Genomic DNA, 18,570 nt, shown 5'->3' with positions numbered 1-18,570 from the left:
TACTGCAGATTTGGGGATAAGAATCCAGAGATGAGGAGGCCCCGATGTATTATCCATTCACTCACTCACTCACTGACCTACTCACTGTATTGATGCCTATTTATCATTGCCACCCCCCCATACACACACAGTCCCTCCTCAATGGGGACAGACCATATGACTGTACACCACCACCACTATCCCAACCACCCTTAATTGGTTACAATTAATTATTTCATTGGTTCTTAATGGGGTGGTTCCATTCCCTAAGAGGCATTTAGAAAATTTGAAGGATTGCCTTCTATTTTAGTTGTGACCAAGCATTAAAATATTGAGATAGACCCAAGGGGAGACTGTATGTTTTTGAAAAATTTCTCTTTTATACTGGTTTCGAGGATTATAGTAACTTTTAAAAATACATGTGTGCAAACAGGTTAAGTTGTATATGAATTGTATGTCAAGATGGTAAAGGGGATCTTAACAGAACATATAAGAGTGTATTGGCAGAAGACTTCTGTCAATGGCTGATTAAGGAGATAATGAGTCCTCTTCCCTAAAAGCAATAATAAAGCTGGACAAAATTGATCAAAACAACCATGTCGCACACTGGACACCAACCAAAGGCATACCACAATGGGAGAAGTGTTTGTGCTTGAAAGCTAGAAATTTGGGCAATAACAGTGAGAATCTGTGGCATTCTCTCTTCCTAGCTCCCAGCAGACAGCTTCCGCTAGTGTGGAGAAGTTTCTCTGCTTTGGTTACAAGGGGATCGCTGGATTTGGGGCAGTAGGCAGCACCCGCTCTTGGCAGCCTTATAGGTTTAAATGAAAATCTCCAAGGCGGAAACGCAGGAGGGCCAGCAGCTCCCCCAGATTCAGGTTGCCAGTTGTGGGGGCAAATATATCCCTAGCTAAACTTGCAAGCATGCACTGTGGAAACTAGAGAAAGCCCAACCCAGCCACACCCTCCTGGCTAATCCCTAAGCTGTGCATGTGCACAAAGATGGGAATGAGTCCAGCAGAAAGTAAACGGTAGGAAACACATGAAAACGGCCTGCATTTGGAGTGTGCTCTTGTTAATCAGCTGCTTCTAAAATGACTCCCACTGACCCTCACCTCCTAGGATTGGTGCCCTGTGTAATCCTTACTCTGGGTGAGGCCTGCACATAGTGATCAGCTTCTTCTAAACAGAACATAGCAGAGTGATGGGTGTCACTTCTTAGGCTAGGTTATAAAAAAAAATGACTTCTGCCTCACCCTCATTCTCCCTCTGGTTCCTCTCCCTTGCTGCTCTGATGAAGCAAGCTGCCATATTGTGAGCCTCCCTATGGAGAGTCACATGTCACAACAGCCAGTGAACGTGGCATTCTGCCAACAGCCAGTGAAGAACAAACGCAGTTCAGTGACCTGCAAGCAACCCAGGCCTGCCGACCACCAGATCGGATTGGAACTTGGAGAAAGATCCTCCTCCAGTCAAGCCTCCAGATGACTGCAACTTGGCCAACACCCTGATTTTAGCCTGAGTCAGAGGACCTGGCTAAATTATACCCAGAATCCTGACCCATGGAAACTGCAAAAATCAATGTTTTTGTTTTAAGCCACTAAACTTTGGGATGATTTGTTATACAGCAATAGGATGACTGACACAGCTCCCCTCCCCACACACAGATTCCTCAGCAAAGGACAGATAGCTTAGTGGCTTGAGGTATTTGAGCACAATCTATGTCCAGTCAGATATGTGGACATGGAAACAATGCTTAGGAAGCCAGACTAAAGTATAAAAAGAAAAATTAAAAAAAAAAACTAATCAGAAACTTCAATTGCTTCACACCATGAGGAAGACAGGATTCCCAGATTCCTATGACAGGAATTGTCTGATTCACAGAGTCTGGGTAAGTTATTAAATAAATAAACACAGGGAAAAAAACAGCAATGATAAACCTGGCAGGAATCAGAATCCAAAGTTGCTACAATATTTTTTAGTGTCCAGTTTTCAACAAAAAAATTACAAGATATGCAAAGAAATAGGAAAGTCTGAGACATACTCAGAAAAACATCTGTCAATAGACACCGTCTCTGAGTTTTCTCAGATGTTAGATTTAGCAAACACCTCAAATAACTACTTATAAATATGGCCAAAGAATTAAAATTAATGATGCTTAAAATTTTAAATGAAAGTATGACAACAATGAATAAACATAAATTCTAAATAAGAGGACAAATTATTTTTCAAAACAGGGAAATTCTGGGGTTGAAAAGTAAAATTGAAATGAAAATTATACTATAAAGATTCAACAAAAGATTATATTAGGAAGAAAGAATTAGTGTACTTGGAGATAGATTGATAGGAACTTTCTAAGATGATAGAAATTATCTTAGAAAAATCTAAGAACAGGGAAAAATTATTGAATAAAAATAAACAAAACTTTAGAGCACAGGGGCACTTGGGTGGCTCAGTTGGTTAGGCATCTGATTCTTGGTTTTGGCTCACGTCATGATCTCAGGATCATGAGATCGAGCCCCTTGGCAGGCTCTGCACTCAGTGGGGAGACTGTTTGAGAGTCTCTCCCTCTGCCCCTCCCCCCATTCATGCTCTCTCGCTATCACTCTCGGTATCAAATTTTTTAAAGCTTAGAAAAAAGAAAACTTTAATTTTTTGTCCCCCCAAAATGGGACATTAAGCACATCAACAGATATGTAATGACTGTTCCAGAAGTAGAGAGAAAAAGGAACAGAGAAAAATAAGGGGAAAAACAATGGCCAAGGTTTTCCAGAATCTGATGGAAAACATTAAACACATAACCCAAAAGTTCAGCAAGCCCCAAGGAGAATAAACACAAAGAGAGCCACACCCAGACACACCATAGTAAAATTTAAAAGACAAGAACAGAGAGAAAAAATCAGCAAAAGGAAAATTACTTGCATGTGCAGGGGAGTGACATGATTAACAGCAAACTTCCCCCTCAAAACAATGGAGAACAGAAGGCAGTGAAATGGCATATGCAAAATGCTGGCGGGTTGGGGGACTGGTAACCAAGAATTCTACTACCCAGCAAATCTTTCTCCAAAAATGAAGATAAAATATAGACATTTCCACATACATAAAGGCTAATAGAATCCATTGTTAAAACCCTGAAAATGTATTTGTAAAATGAATGAAGCCAGCTACCAAAGACTACATGTAAACATTTCCATTTGTAAAACTCTAATGGACAAAACAAACCTATGAAATTAGCAGTGAGGATAGTGTTTACCCTTAGAGGGAGACCATGACCAGGACCCTGGGATCACTGCCCAAGCTGAAGGCAGATGTTCAACTGCTGAGCCACCCAGGTGTCCCTGATTCTGGAACATTTCTGTGTACATTGTTTCCTTCCATAAATGTTTACTAAAACAAACAAACAAAAAAAAAGAAGCTTGATATTATCAATCTTTCCTCTCTTTTTGAACCCCTTTATTGTTTTCCCCTTCCTTCACCATTTGAGCACATCTGTGGCTTCCAAGGTCATTTTCTCTGGCTTTTGCACACGTCTCCAGCACTACCTGGTGCTCTAGACTTTGCCCTTCTGTTAGTCTTCAAGTCTGTTGTGCTTTGATCCTGCCACAGGGCCTTTGCATGTGCTTGAGGCCCCACAGAGACCTACTTACCCTTTAGCTCCGAGCTTGAGTGGTAACCCACCCACCACACATCCAAATGTAATTCTCTTGTTTGGCCTAGCTTCCAGAATCACATTTCTTTCCTTCAGAGTGCTCATTTTCACTTGCCATTATGGATTCATAGAGTCATTTGACAGCAGCTTTCTCTTTCCCACTAGCCTGTATGTTTTAGGAAGTCTGGCTATGTTATTTTGCATTGTGTCGCCAAGACTGTGCCTGGCATATAGTAGATATCTGATAACTATCTGCTCAATGAACACGAAAGTTATTGAGACTATAAAAATCTTCATTCTAACACATTGTGAAAAGCCTGGGTACCAAACTGAGGAATTTAGATTTTTTTTATAGGCTGCAGGGAGCCACTGAAGTTTTTTTGAGAAAGGGAGATACGTGACCTTTGTTTAAGATCTCTATGGAAGTAGAGGTGGAGAGGCCATAAGGGAGGCTGTGGTGGGTTCCAGATGAGGGACAGTGCCTACAGAGGGGCAGTGGCCATGTGGGGAAGCCGATGTTGTGCCCCACTCTGACCCCACGGGCCAGCCGGACAGTGACCTCACAATCACCCTCCAGGCCTCCCACCCTTGAAAGCCATCATCCCAGCTGTTGGCCTACATCTGCCTTTTACATTCACATCCTAAAGGTCACGTCTGAGGCCCTCCGGGCCAGCTTCTAGAGACACAGGGGTCAGCCAAGCCAGAGCGTGCCACCTTCCCACCAAACACACAGCCAGGACTTCAAAATGACAGAGAAATCGGAGCCCCTAAAGGACGTGACACCCACAGAGAGGAAGTCCATGTGGAGGACCGCCGAGGAGAGGCGGATGTCTGACCTCACGCGGGTGCTGGAGTGGCTGGAGCGGAGACAGGGGAAGAAAAGACTCATTTTCCAGGTGTGTGCTGTCCAAGCAAAACTGTAGGGCAGATGGACTCCAGACTATTACAAGAGGGGAGAGATGGAATTTGACTCCCAGAAACCAGGAGGTGGGAGGAGCTTTAAGCATGGGAGTAAATGGGAAGAATAATCCTCGGGGAGAGGAGAGGTTGTCCATGGGGTTAGGCGGGCTGTGTTTGCCAGCTGTCGCTCAAGTAGTTAGGCTCCCACCCTCCCACAGAGCCTGAAGAAGAGGATGCTATCTTTCCAGGTGACTACATTTCTTTCCTTTATTATTTATTTTTTAAGATTTCATTTATTTATTCATGAGAGACACACAGAGAGAGGCAGAGACATAGACAGAGGGCAAGGCAGGCTCCCTGTGGGGAGCCCAATGTAGGACTCAATCTCAGGACCCCAGGATCACGCCCTGAGCTGAAGGCAGATGCTCAACCATGGAGCCACCCAGTGTCCCTGGTCTCTTATAAGGGCACAGAGCCCATTCATGAGGGCTCCCCACTCACAATCTAACCACCTTCCCAAGGCCCCACCTCCTAACACCATCACACTGGAAGTTAGAATTTCAACATATGAGTTGGGGTGGGGGGAGACACACTATCAGTCTGTGTACTGCCCTTCCCTCTTTCTCGAGGAACTATGGCAGTTTTGCCTCAGTTTCCCCCAGAGTTCCCCCAGGCCCATCATCTATGGAAACTCAAGCCATGTCCTTAGCAAATGGTCCCCTCTGTAGAGGATGCCACTGGACCTTGAATTCCCCAGCCCCCAGAGAAAAATGGGTGAAACATGGCATTCCTAATGACAATGTTTATTAAGCATCTACTGTGTGCCAGGCCCTGAGCTTAGCATCGCACATGAGTTAGCTTGTTGGCTGCTCCCCGCGGGGCTACAAGGTAGGCACCATTCTTACCCCTCAGCTCAAGTGAGGTGGTAATAAGGAAGCTGAGTGGGGGGCAGAGTAGTCATTTGCTTGAGCTCATAGAATTAATAAAGGGACAAGCCGGGGCTCGAACTCAGATTTCTCCTGTTCTCAAGCTCATGGGCTTTGTCAGAGTAACTCCCCATAGCCACCCCCACCTTCTCTGCTCCAACCACTATCGTACCCCTGCCTTTCCAAAAAGCTCCCGTCTGTTTATATGCTTACTTGAAATTTATGTTCAGAAAGATCTGGAGTGCCAGTTCCATCAAACATACAAAAACACATCTGATAAACATATTTCACATTAAGGTGCATTTAATGATTTATGGATGGGCTACCCCCTGCCCCCCATTTCGACTGCTGAGTTACTTAGAACTCAGTATCAATCACGGAAATTTATATTCACTTCTGTGATTAACATGCGTCTCTTCTCACGAAGATCATGTTCTAATAATGTTTTCACAGCTTTACCTCTTATGTGGCTTTTACTGGAAATAATTTTGGACTCAGGGAGGGAACAAATTTAAATTGAAAATACAATGAAATCTTCAGGCGTTATTATCCTTCCCAGAGGCACCTGGCTTTTGAAAGCAGCTCCTGTGGGGTAACTGGGTGATGGGCACTTGATGGGATGAGCACTGGGTGTTATACTATATGTTGGCAAATTTAATTTATCTTATTTTTTTTAAAGAAAGAAGCTCCTGAGAAAGACGATGGTTCTGTGGCAGCTCTCAGGCAGCACAGGTGGAGGGCGCCCTTTAGTGGAGCTGGTTGGAGGGAGCCTGTCTGTGGTCTCCTCTCCCTTCTCCTGGTCTCCACATAGTGATTCATTAATTTCTCAAAATAACCCTAGGACGTAGATCCTACTATTCCTTCCATCTTCGGATGAGGAAACCAAGCCATGGTTCCTCTGCCACCAAGCAGCCGAGCAGGATCCTCACCAGGCACCTGACCTGGAGACCAGTCCCAGCCGGCATGTTCACACAACCACAAGCAGCACACCCTAAGCGGAGACCATGTAGATTCAGCCTTCCTCGAGGGGCTTTGTCCCCCCAACCCTCTACGGCCCCTCCCCCCTGGACCCTGGAGCTCCCTAACCAATGCGTCCTCCCTGCCTGCCTGGTGGGAGTAGAGGGCCAGGCAGGTGCACAAGAAAGTCCATATATGGGCCACCTGGGAGGCTCAGCAGTTGAGTGTCTGCCTTTGGCTCAGACCGTGATCCCAGGTCTGGGGATTGAGTCCCATATCGGGCTCCTTGTGAGGAACCTGTTTCTCCCTCTGCCTGTGTCTCTGCCTCTTGCTGTGTCTCTCATGAATAAATAATAAAATAAAATAAAATAAAATAAAATAAAATAAAATAAAATAAAATAAAAAAGAAAGAAAGAAAAGAAAGAAAGAAAGTCACATATGCCCTGAGGAGCACCTAGGGAAAGAGAAAGGTAGGATGAATTGTGATGATGGGCTGGACGGGGAGAGGTCAGGCCAGAAGGGAGCTCTGGGGACAGAGGGAGTGTCCTGGCCCGACTCTGAGACAGGGCAGCCCTCCTGTGGCTTCAGACCACAGGCCATGGCAACAGCTATGCAGGCTATTTGGGAGCCAGAAGGAATTCCTACCAGCTTGGGGAGAGGGGGCCCTTGTGTAGAGGGTAATAGGGAGCCAGTGATGGCTTCTGAGGTTGGGAGGCACAGCCAGACCTGAGGTTTAGAAGGTTGTTCTGGGAGGGCAGTGACATTACACCGGGGCATGTCTGGAGGCAGGACAATGGTGAGGGGGCCCGAAGTACCAGAGTGGGGGCCAAATCTGGTGGTGGGGAGGGGGCAGCCCGCTGGCCAGGGGGCCACCCCTCTGTGGGAGCCAAAGTGGCCTCTGACCACTTGGCAGTCACAGGGCAATCCTCTTTTTTTCAAAAGCAGAAACCCAAGGGGATAGTGCTACCGAAAGTAAATGGAAAGGAAGAAAAGAAAACCCAAAACATCCAGAAACAGCAGAAAGGAAAACCCCAGGGGGCATTCATCAAGAAGGTAACACGGGCCCCCCACGTTCAGGAGGGGTACCTGCTCTGCTCCTGCACAGTGCCTGGTTGCGTTTCTTAAATTTAAGGCTCTGAAGTCTGCTCCTGCCCCACAGGAATACCCAAATGAATCACCGCACCCCCCCCACTTTGCATCCCCCCCCCCCCAAAACTGCCTGCCCCGTGGAGACTGGCACTCCTGTGCTAAGGGGCCTTCTTCCCAGGTGCGGCCCACCTGCTCCTGCCCCCCTCTGAGATAGCACGCCGGAAAGTGAGACGTGGCTGAGCAGCCACCAACATGCCATCCCTGCACCCCTGACCTGTCCCAGGGCCCAGAGAGGCCTCTCCTTGGGCCACTTTGCCTGCCTTTCAGCAAACCCTTGCAGTCACTCATTTCCGGGGTGGAGGGGCCCTGCCCAGTCCTATTCCTCATGCCTTGACTTCTCCCCCCGCTCCCCTCCAAGCCCTCCAGTCACGTCGCCAAGAACAGGGACCCCATCATGTACCGAAGGCTCTACAGTATAGACCCGAAGGGACCCCGCCTCAGCATAATTCCTGGCAACTACACCAAGGATGGCCCCAGGAAATCCGGTAAGGGATGCACCTCGGTCCTGCAGTGCCAGGATCGTCCCCCACGATCACCTGCCTCTCAGAGGGACGTGAGGCTCACTCTGCTCTTAGGGCAGCAGTGTCCGCGACAACCTGGCCACTGTGGATGGTCATAGAGGCCACACGGCTCTGTAGGGATGACACCATCAGCCAGGTATGACCCAGGCAGCAGACGAGGGGATGTCTAGGCTCGGCCCACACCTGGGGCTCTCTGCTCAGGAGGCCAGCCTTCATGGGCCTGCCCCAGTCCGTGAGCTCCAAATTATCTAATTAGGTACGTGACAACGTCAGAGTAGCACAAAGGGACCTCACCTGCTGGCTCGAGACCTACCAGGTGTTGCTCACACCCAAGAAGAGGCAAGCTTAGGTCATGCTAGATCTCCGGTTTCCAGAGCTGCCCGGGTTCGAACCTTGGCCCCACCACTCTGCAGCGAACTCAGAGTCGTGCAGTCTGGGGTGAGTCAACCGCTCCATCTCCGGGGCTCAGCGTTCACGTCTACAATATGGGACGGTAACACGACTCGCCTCGCAGTAGCGTATCCGTGAGATGAGGCATATAAAGCATGTAGCCTGATACAGACTAGGTGCTCAATAAACGGGGGCAAATAGCGATTTCTAAGAAAAGAAAAATTTGCTAAAATGCTCAGGGGGGCTGGACCCTGGTGCTGGAAAAACAATTGCTTTAATTGTGCCTGGCTTCTTGGGAGCGAGGTGTGTGGTTAAAGAACGGCGGAAGGTGTCCCAGTTAGCCCAAAGGGGGAGCCGGCAAAAGCGTTTGAGCAGCCGCTGCCAGTTCGCCTGCGCAGAACTGCTCCCACTGTGCCCCGCAAAACGTCCTTTTCTTTCCTTCTCATTTAATACACCGAAGCCAATGAAACCAAATTGCGCTCACTTGCCTGTCAGATTTAAATATGATTGGCTCTAAATGCTGCGCAGGATCCTGGACTGAATCCTGGAACCGCGCTTTAGTGGGAAAACTGGCGAAATCCAAAAAAGCTGTTATGCGCCTGTGTAATTTCTGAGTTTTGATAAACGCGTCCTGCTTGCGTAAGATGTTAGCATTCGGGAAACCATTTTTGCAACCCATCAGCAAATCTAAAATTACTCCAAAATAAAAAGTTTAGATATAGTTACAGATAGATTGACATACGGCCTACGGGGGGCCCGACACCTTTCCCAAGTTTTCTGTGACTCCGGGTGCAAGTCTGGCTCCCAAGTCCTAGCTCCGCTGAGCCTCTGAGCACCTGCGGCTCTCGATTCCGGGGGTCGTTCCCTTTTCCCTGCTCCTTGCCACCGCAGACACAGACACAGAACACGGCCCCGTTTCCCCCCAAACCTCTCACGTGAACCCTTTGTGTGTAAACAGACTTTACTGAAGGTTTGGAGCAGCAGAGGGAAAGAATTTCGTGGCAGATTTATACAGAAAACAGAAGTTGAGGGATCCCTGGGTGGCTCAGCGGTTTAGTGCTGCCTTCAGCCCAGGGCGTGATCCTGGAGTCCAGGGATCGAGTCCCACGTCGGGCTCCCTGCATGGAGCCTGCTTCTCTCTCTGCCTGGGTCTCTGCCTCTCTCTGTGTGTCTGTCATGAATAAATAAATAAAATCTTAAAAAAAAAATTGATCACAAAACCCTCTCAAGGGTTCTCAGAGTCCTTCCTCCCCTGCCACCAGGAGTTCCCTGGCTGCATTTGCCTGCAGGGGTGACCTCCGGGTGTTTCCCTCACCCCAGCTCAGGAACCTGAAGGAGCCGAGCCAGGCACCCAAGGCGAGCCAGGCACCCAAGGCGCAAGGTTTCAGGAGTCACTCCCCCTCTGGACTCTGCACTTGCGGGAGCCTCAGGGTGAACACCTTAAATTTTGCACCCCCCTGGGTGCTTGGCTGGTGTCCTGGGCCTGCCTCGCTCCACATCTTCCTCTCTCTTTCCTCTTCCCTTTCCTCCAGGCTCTGTTGTCCTCACGCCACGGTTCCCACTGGCTTGCTACCTGGAAGGACCACTTACTTTCCTTTGTTCCACTGTCTTAAACCCTCAAAAGATGTCTATCAAGATATTTTCCTAAACAAAGGCAGTTCCTTCCCTAAGAGAAACTCACGTACCAGCTGATTAAATAATCCTTTTCATAACTGCACAAAAACGCCAGCAGGGCGGACTGACTTAGCAGTTCTTTGGTTTCTCTGCAGTACCCACCCCTCTCCCGACCCCCCCGAAGACAAGTCCACCCGGTTCAAAGAGGGTCGGTTTTGTCCGACCTAATGTAACGCAACAAATAGCCACTGGAGGGCAGCAGGTGCTCAGTCGCCACAGGTGCTCGGAGGCACCCAGGAACCACCTGGGCATCCGAGTGGGGGACCCAGGAACTGGGTCAGGGCTGAGTCTGAGCACAGCAAGGGGAGCTTCCTGTGCAGGCCAGCAAGAGGCCTACAATGAGTGGGAGTCAAGTTCAACACAAGGCGGCGCCTAGGAAGGGCATGGAGCCAGTTAAAGGGCGATGGCAGGAGTCCAAGTGGAGATACCCGTGGATCAAGGAAGGGTATTCTAGACCAGACTCCTAGTTCTGGCCTCCTCCGCCCCAGTCAGTACTGGAACCATCGGAGTCCTTGTCAAGAGCCGGATCCCCAGCCTGTCCAGGTTTCCCTCTCAGCAGAGTGAGCCCCTTGCACTCTCGATGCCAAGTTTCTGTGTGATCCGGTGAGCAAGAGTCTGTGAGGAATGACCAGCAGCCTCAACACTGAATGTGACCCCTCCATCTGTACAGACACAACAACTCCCACTCGTCCACAGTTTTAGTGTTGGGACGGCCACAAAATCAAAATCTGTGTGAAACTCTGTGTGTCCCAAATGAGTGACATATAAGTGTCTCCAGCTCCAGAACCCCAAAGCTAATTGAAAACAGCAGTGACAGCCCCGATGTGGAACACAGTGCTCCTCGAAGCTGACCATTTCATCTTTGTCCCCCTCCTCATTTTCACAAACCTCCCTTTCACTTCTCTTAACAGCTGAAATGCCACCTCCCACCACATCCCACATCCCACCACTGACCCCCCCGCCACCATATCCAGGAGGCAACAGCCTGCTGCCACAATGACACTGTGCTCCAGGGCCACTGCCCTCTCCCTGCGGCCTCTCCTCCCTTTAGTTCCCTGAAAACAGTCTTTTCTGTTTTCCCTTCCTTTTTCACCACCCTCCTGGGCCCTTCTGAGGGCCACCATGTTGATTTTGAATTCGTAAAAGGTCACTCCATCTTTGGGCCAGCAGAAGAGCCTGGGAAAGCAATTGGAATATTTTTCCAAAGTAAATCTTGGCAAAGTCTGAGAAGCTGGACTAAAAAAATGGAATTCACTTGGCTTTCTCTCCCCGGGTACCTATGCCCAGGGAGAGAAAGTCATTCTGTAGATGCCAGAGCAGGAGTGCATCCCTATTGCCAAGGTCTAGAAGGCAATAATACCCTCTGTCTCCATGAGCACAGTCAGCCTCTGGAGTCTCAAACACAGCGACTATTCAGCCGCAGATTCAGGAATATGTCATTTTTACCCAGACAGTACCCAGGATGGGTGCCCAGAAAAAGGGACCATATTCTATGTTCACATTTCCCTGGATCCACCACTAATCAGCTCTGGTGTCTAGGGCACATGACTTAATCTCTCTGATCCTCAGTTTCTCATTTGTTAAATGGGCATGATATGGTTGTGAGACTGTAGTGCCACCCTCCCTGGAAAGCTCTTTGAGCACTGCCTGGCACACAAGTCACTCAATAAATATTAGTTCATATGTTTAATTATCATTACAATTTATAGTAGTGTTCTTCTTTTCTACATGAGACCTACCTGGACGCAGGCGATGCTCAGATATCTCAGAAAAAGCTATGGTTCTTTCTCCAAGGGATTTTCCATTTGTGTTGATGAGGATAGGCAGCTCATGATTCCTCTGGAACATAGCACCAGTTTTCACTATGTATAAACAGAATCTGTTAAGGCTCCCTGGCCAGGGACCTGCTGGCAGTCCAGAGCACCAAACTGGGTATACAGAGTCCCAATTCAGCCACTAATTCATATGAGACCTTGGGCAAATCACAGCCTCTTTCCAGGTGGCTACTGCTCCATTTATATAACTGTGGGAGGTCTAGACTCATTCCCCCTAGACAGATCTCAGTAAAATTCTTGAACTTTATTGATGAAATCTTGTAGCCTTACAGGAAGAATGACTTACTTACAAAGGGAAAAAAAAATGCTCTAGGTGAGAGCAGAGGTACTAAACTAGAAATAATTGGTTTAAAAATCAGAATCTAGATACACTTAAAATCAGATTTAGTATAGAAAGTTTGAAAACAAAAGGATAAGCCAAGACTTAACAAGAAGTGCAAACACATGAGGTGGAATTAAGGATAAAGGAAACACATAGAGTAAAAGAAGGATATTTTTAAATGTTAAGGAGAATAAGTAATAATCATAAGCCTACACATACCAAAAAATACAGTAATTAAGTAGATAACTATTGAGACTGCAAAAAGAACCTAATAAAACTACAGTTATAGTGGGAGATTTTAATATACCTCTTTTAGAATCAAATAGACATAACTTTATATTTGAATACAGAAGGCATTTTTGTGTGGCCAAAGAATATCTACAAAATTCATCCACATATTTACCACTAAGAAAATATTAACATTGAGAAAGTAAAGATTTTAAGGCAACCTACATTATCTTAAAGCAATAACTAGAAATACAGTTTAAATTAAACGATATTCCCAACTTAACAGTCAGAAATTAAGAAAAAACTCCTACAATACCCTGTACCAGAGAAAACAAAGCTCATAAATATGCTCCTGTTTCTTACCAAAACCTATGAGAACAAAGGCAAAATCTATTCTCAGAAGAAAATTTATGGTAACAACTAAAATTAATAATTCTTGTCTTTATAATACAAAAAAAGAAAAAAATGAATACTTTTAGCAATTCTTTATTTACAATAAGATAGGAGAAATAATATGAGAAAAAGAGTTTTCATACATTAAATACCAGCTGAGATTAATGAAACCCAAGATAAAAAGTAGTCAAAAGGATAAATCCAAAGCTAGCTTTCTGAAAAGCAAGTAATAAATAGTATAAACACCTCATGACAACTGTTCAAAAGAAGAGTAAAGGGGTGCCTAGGTGGCTCAGTTGACTGAGCATCTATCTGACTCTTGGTTTCAGCTGAGCTCATGATCTCAGGGTTGTGAGATCCAGCCCTGCAACAGGCTCTGAGCTCAGCAGGGAGTCTGCTTGAGATTCCCTCCCTCTGCCCCTCCTCCTGCTCATGCTAAATCAATTAATCAATTAATCAATCCAAGATTTGATATGAGAAAGATTACATAAGCAAAGATGAGAAATATGTAACTGAGCGATAATAGAACACTAGATGCACCTCTCTATGATATATTTGAAAACCTAGAATAATTTCCACTCCCACAATAAATTATTAAAATTGATAGAATAAAGAAATTTGAAGACAGTAATTTCTGAAGTAAAAACTGAAAGGTGATTGACGCTTTACCACTGAACAAGTCACCAAGACAAAAGGCTTCACACTAGGTTCTGTTTGCCTTTTCAGGAACGAACAATCCTAATGTTGCTTCAGCTACTCCAGACCATGTAAACTACAGACACTTCTGCATTAATCCAACAAGCCATCAGAACCATAGTATTAAAATATTTGCAAAGAAATAATATAGATGCAAAAAATATATTAAAATTTTAGCAAATATACCAAATACATGTGTGAAAATACATCAGTGTATGAAATCAATAACATGCCATGACCAAATGGGATTTCTTTTTTTTTAAGAGAATAAAGTTTATTTATTTATTTATTTATTTATTTTCAAGATTTTATTTAAATTCGTTAGCTCACATATAGTGCAGTATTAGTTTCATGTGTAGAATTTGGTGACAAATGGGATTTCTTATAGCAGGTTAGGAATGGTTAGGTTTTCAATATCAGAATATCTAAGAACATAATTTATTCCATCAACAAAGTAAAGGAAAAACCATAAGAGCATGTCAGTAAATGACAGAAAAGCAAAAAGTAGAATCAAGCAATTATTGCTTATAAAAACTGTATGTAAACTAAGAATTAGGCTGCTAAATATTATAGAACATACCAAATGTAGTGTCAAGTATCATTCTGAATGATGAAATACTAATTATTTTAATTAAAATCAGGAACAAAATGAGGCATGACTGCTATCATCATTATTGACACTGTTAGAAAGTCTGTCAAATGCAATATGTCAAGAAGAGCATATCATTTTCCTAAATGTTAGAAGGAAGATATTTTCATTTTTTTCCCTTGATATGATTACACAGCCATAAAATTCAAGAAATTCTAGTAAAGAAATAATAAAATATGGTTTTGTTGTTAGTGTACTAGAAAAAATACATTGAAAGACGATAGTCCTTTCTCTGTACTAGTACCATTTCTAGAAATGGAAATGGGAAGAAAATATCACATTCTTATCAGTAAAAATCTATAAAATACTTAGTGGTAAATTTAGAAAGAAGAAAAAAATTAAGTTCTTTACCCACTAGCCCTACAGTGTTTAATTCAGTACAAGTCCCGTATTTGGGTAACATCAGACACCATCACAGTTCATATATTTGTGTCTGTGTGCAGCTGTCCTGCTGTTCCTCACACCTGTACATGCTGTTCCCCCTGCCTGCACCTGCTGCTCCTCACACCTGTACATGCTGTTCCCCCTGCCTGCACCTGCTGCTCCTCACACCTGTACATGCTGTTCTCCCTGCCTGCATATGCTGTTCCTCACACTTGTACATGCTGTTCCCCCTGCCTGCACCTGCTATTTCTCACAGGTGCTATTTCTCATCTGTACATGTTGTTCCTCTTGCCTGTACCTGCTGTTCTCTTTGCCTGCGCATGCTGTTCCTCACACCTGTGCATGTTGTTCCTCCGGCCTACACCTGCTGTTCCTCACACCTGTACATGCTGTTCCCCCTGCCTGCACCTGCTGTTCCCCCTGCCTGTACATGCTGTTCCCCCTGCCTAGACCTGTTGTTCCTCACACCTATACATGCTGCTACCCCTGCCTACACCTGCTGTTCCTCACACCTGCGCCTGCTGTTCCTCACACCTGTACATGCTGTTCCTCCTGCCTGCACCTACTGTTCTCCTTTTTCATCCAATAAACTGTTTTTCCTTTAAAAACCCCATCTTGGGGCACGAGGGTGGCTCAGCGGTTGAGCATCTGCTTTGGCTCAGGTGGTGATCCCGGGGTCTTGGGATCGAGTCCCACGTCGGGCTCCCTGCATGGAGCCTGCTTCTCCCTCTGCCTGTGTCTCTGCCAAACTCTCTCTCTGCGTCTCTCATGAATAAATAAATAAAACCTTTTTAAAAAAATAAAACATAAACAACGCATGTCGAGCAACCACCCAAACAACCACCAGGTCCAAGTCCATCTGGGGGTTCCTTGGGGGAGGAGGGGCGGGCGGCGGGGAGCTGGGGCCACGCTGGAGGGAGGAAAAGGCTGCGGGAGCTGAACCCTGCGGACAGGGGCCCCGGGACAGGGCTTTGTCCCCCTCCCCCCGCCCCCCAGGCCAGCTCTAACTCCCGTTTCAGAAATCAACATCAAGGACGCCATCGCCCTGGAGTCCACGCAGCGGCCCCTGTCCTACCGCCACCAAAGCATCGCCGACTCCCTGCTGCAGGAGCCGTCAGCCTTCAGCGCTCGGAAGTCCACCCTCCTGAGAGACTGGGTAATGAGCAGGACGTCCGACGTGTCCTACGAGCGCAAGCTGAGGAGCCTCATGGAGAAGGGCGCGGAGCCCAAGGCCGAGGCGGTGAGGATGCTGAAGCCCGAGGAGGTGCTGAGCTGCCGGTGAGCAGGTCCCCACTGCTCCAGACGCCTGGGCTGAGCCTGGGCTGAGCCTGGGCTGGGGCCCCCGGGGGTGGCGGACCCTGCTCTTTGTGTCCCGAGGGGCCCTTCCAGGGCTGAAGCAGTGGGTTCCCCCGCAGCCTCTCCTGCTAGTTGGTGGATGAGCTCTGGGATGGGCATGACATTTGGGTCCTGCCATTCTGATGCCACACTTTTGGACCCGTGCGCCACCCTTCCAATATTTCCACATGTCTCACAATAGACATCATTATCAAAAAGAAAAAATGAGTTGTCTGTGGCCTAGTGTTAAGAGAAAAATCCCCCTATGATTTGCTGGTTGAGCTGTTGGCGGCCTTGGGTTGCTGGTGTTGTCGAGTTGCTGGTGATTGTAGCCACCATCCCCCAGATTGTGGCCACCATCCACCCACACATGGCTACCTGCTACTTGTGGGGTCTTAGACTCCCCAGGGTACTACGGGTGAAGCCCTTTGGTATTTACCGCTCTTACCAGAGATCTTCCTCCTCACTTGCCCTTCATCTTATTTATCAGGAACCACCCCCCCCCCCAAGCCCAATGCTAGCAAGGCTCAGAAACTTCAGTAGAAGAAACAGACAACACAATGATGTGCATGTCCTTGTAGACTGAACAGCAGTGAGCTCATCTGTAGGTTTCAGATGGCCTCAGATGCCTGGCATCCAGTGACCCCATTACAAAGTGCTACTCTGTTCGCTGACTGGCTGAGAGATGGATGTGGCAACCTCCCCAACCGGAGGGGGCTTTAAAAAAAAAAAGATTTTATTTATTTATTTATGAGAGACACAGCGAGAGAGAGGCAGAGACATAGGCAGAGGGAGAAGCAGGCTCCATGTAGGGAGCCTGACATGGGACTTGATCCCAAGTCTCCAGGACCATGCCCTGGACCGAAGATGGAACTAAACCGCTGAGCCACCCAGGCTGCCCTGAAGGGAGCTTTTTGCTTGACCTTTCCATGGATGGATGACTTTGGTTATGGCTTTCACTTTGATGGGTTGATTCTCATTGACTCTGGCCAATGGACAGCCTACCTGGGCTTCAGGGTGGGCAGAAAAGAGATTTGGGCAGGGCCCCTGCCTGCCAAGGAGAGAGGGAGAATATTGGGAAAGATGGCCTCTGATGAGCCATTAGAAAAACATTCAAGACAAAGACGAAATCATCCAGAATGGGATCCTAGCGAGTGCTCACGTGTACATTTGTGTGAGACCCTATAGGGCTGGGTTGGCAAGGAAGGGAAGGGGACAGACCCTGCCTGGCGCTGTGAGGGAAAGGTAGTCCAGACATGGGGCTGTGGAAAGGGGTGTAAGATGTCTGTAAGAACAGGTAAGCTCTGGGCAGATCTTGAAGGACAAGGAGACCATTCCCAGTGGGTAGAAAACCCGGGTTATATCAATATGCAGCTCCTCCTCCATCGTCTGTAGCAAAGTGACTAAGCAGCAGGTGGCCTGAGTAGGAGACCCTTCTCCTTATTCTAGAGCTAAGAACGAGGTCAAAGCCCCTTGTAGAACTAAGAGCTCTGAGGATATGATGGTAGAGCATCTCTCTGGACAACACAGCATTGACGGCATCACTTCTCTCCAGTACAAGTCAGGATTGTGGGGCTTTAGCTAAGATTTTAAATCAACGGCCTAATTTTTTGTTTGAATATTATTAAAAGAAAATACTCACCTTTCCTACAATTTTACTCAGCTTTTATTGCCACTGTTCTGTATTTTGCCCAGGCCTTGGCATCACTGAGATTAGACACACCTGGCAGTGATGGAAGTCCTGACCACTGCATCTCTCCCCATGTGGCATAATGCATCGCCATCACCATAGTGCACCTGCTTCTTCCAATGCCATGTTAATGCTGGCAGAAGGGTCCTTGAGATGGATATTCCATTATTTGCTTAACCACTCCTCTGTGGATGGAATTTCCTCTTTTCCTATTGTTGATAACCCCGAAACGAACACTTTCATTTATGTAGTTTTTCATTCCATTGGCTTCTTTTCTTGGGATTAGTTGAAGGCCTGAGTGGAGTTCCTGAGTCAAAGATACTGACTTGTGGGGGGACTTGTGGGGATGGGGACGGTGCCTGGAACAGATGTTGCCGAATTAATTTCCAAAAGAGTTATACCGGTAAAAACTCCTACCAACTCTGTGGGGTATCCCACTCTTTGATAAGACCTCTGTCAGTTCCAGAAACATCTACAGAGTCAGTTCTCTTTAGAGACCCCACACTGCTTAAATCTAAGCTCTTTTCAATAAAGGTTGAAGCTACGAGGACTCCACACTCAACTAACTAACCCATTTGGCCTTGTCTTGCACAGATACCTGAGGTTGTCCAAGAACAACATTCGAACCTTGCTCAAGCTGTGCAAGGATGCAGGCATGAATGTGGACATCCATCCCCACATGGTCGAAGGAGAGATAGATGCCAAAAAGGTGTTCGCCCCAAACCCCAGCATAGCCCTCTAAGCAGCTCGTCTCCCCGGCCACCTCAGGGTCCCTCTGTGTTGGGCCCTCGCCCCCCACACAACATCCTCTGGTATGGCACACCAAGTCCTTCAAACCTGGTGCATCCCTTTTAGATGGTCGTGATTAGCAAACAAGGCTAAACTGCATGGAT

General features: G+C 46.8%; 1 protein-coding gene and 1 long non-coding RNA gene across 3 annotated transcripts in view; one reads left to right on the top strand and one right to left on the bottom strand.

Annotated features, from left to right (window-relative positions):
- Positions 1-8,145, bottom strand: part of LOC140633942 (uncharacterized) — a 22,683-nt gene extending 14,538 nt beyond the window's left edge. The window contains exon 1 of the long non-coding RNA XR_012031536.1: positions 8,059-8,145. This is a non-coding gene — a long non-coding RNA (uncharacterized lncRNA). The remainder of the gene's footprint in view (positions 1-8,058) is intronic.
- Positions 4,215-18,570, top strand: C5H16orf78 (chromosome 5 C16orf78 homolog). 2 transcript variants are annotated; one of them, XM_072827130.1, is made up of 5 exons: positions 4,215-4,524; positions 7,354-7,464; positions 7,919-8,045; positions 15,672-15,930; positions 18,272-18,570. In XM_072827130.1, exons 1-5 carry the CDS (start codon positions 4,375-4,377, stop codon positions 18,417-18,419), a joined length of 795 nt encoding a protein of 264 aa, XP_072683231.1. In that variant the 5' UTR covers positions 4,215-4,374; the 3' UTR covers positions 18,420-18,570. The 2 variants fall into 2 exon arrangements, with proteins under 2 accessions (XP_072683231.1, XP_072683232.1); XM_072827131.1 differs by having other exon boundaries at positions 4,217-4,524; positions 7,357-7,464.

Source organism: Canis lupus, chromosome 5 (assembly GCF_048164855.1).
Source record: "Canis lupus baileyi chromosome 5, mCanLup2.hap1, whole genome shotgun sequence".
Lineage (NCBI taxonomy): Eukaryota > Metazoa > Chordata > Mammalia > Carnivora > Canidae > Canis > Canis lupus.
The sequence above is the reverse complement of the archived record's forward strand: the minus strand, read 5'-3'. Positions and strand labels throughout refer to the sequence as shown.

What these genes read in the sequence shown, in the direction of transcription:
- C5H16orf78 (XM_072827130.1), top strand. Translation starts at nt 4,375, where the DNA reads ATGACAGAGAAATCGGAGCCCCTAAAGGACGTGACACCCACAGAGAGG. An exon ending in AGAAAAGACTCATTTTCCAG is followed by an intron (nt 4,525 to 7,353) that starts GTGTGTGCTGTC and finishes TTTTTTCAAAAG; the next exon opens with CAGAAACCCAAGGGGATAGT. An exon ending in AGGGGGCATTCATCAAGAAG is followed by an intron (nt 7,465 to 7,918) that starts GTAACACGGGCC and finishes CTCCCCTCCAAG; the next exon opens with CCCTCCAGTCACGTCGCCAA.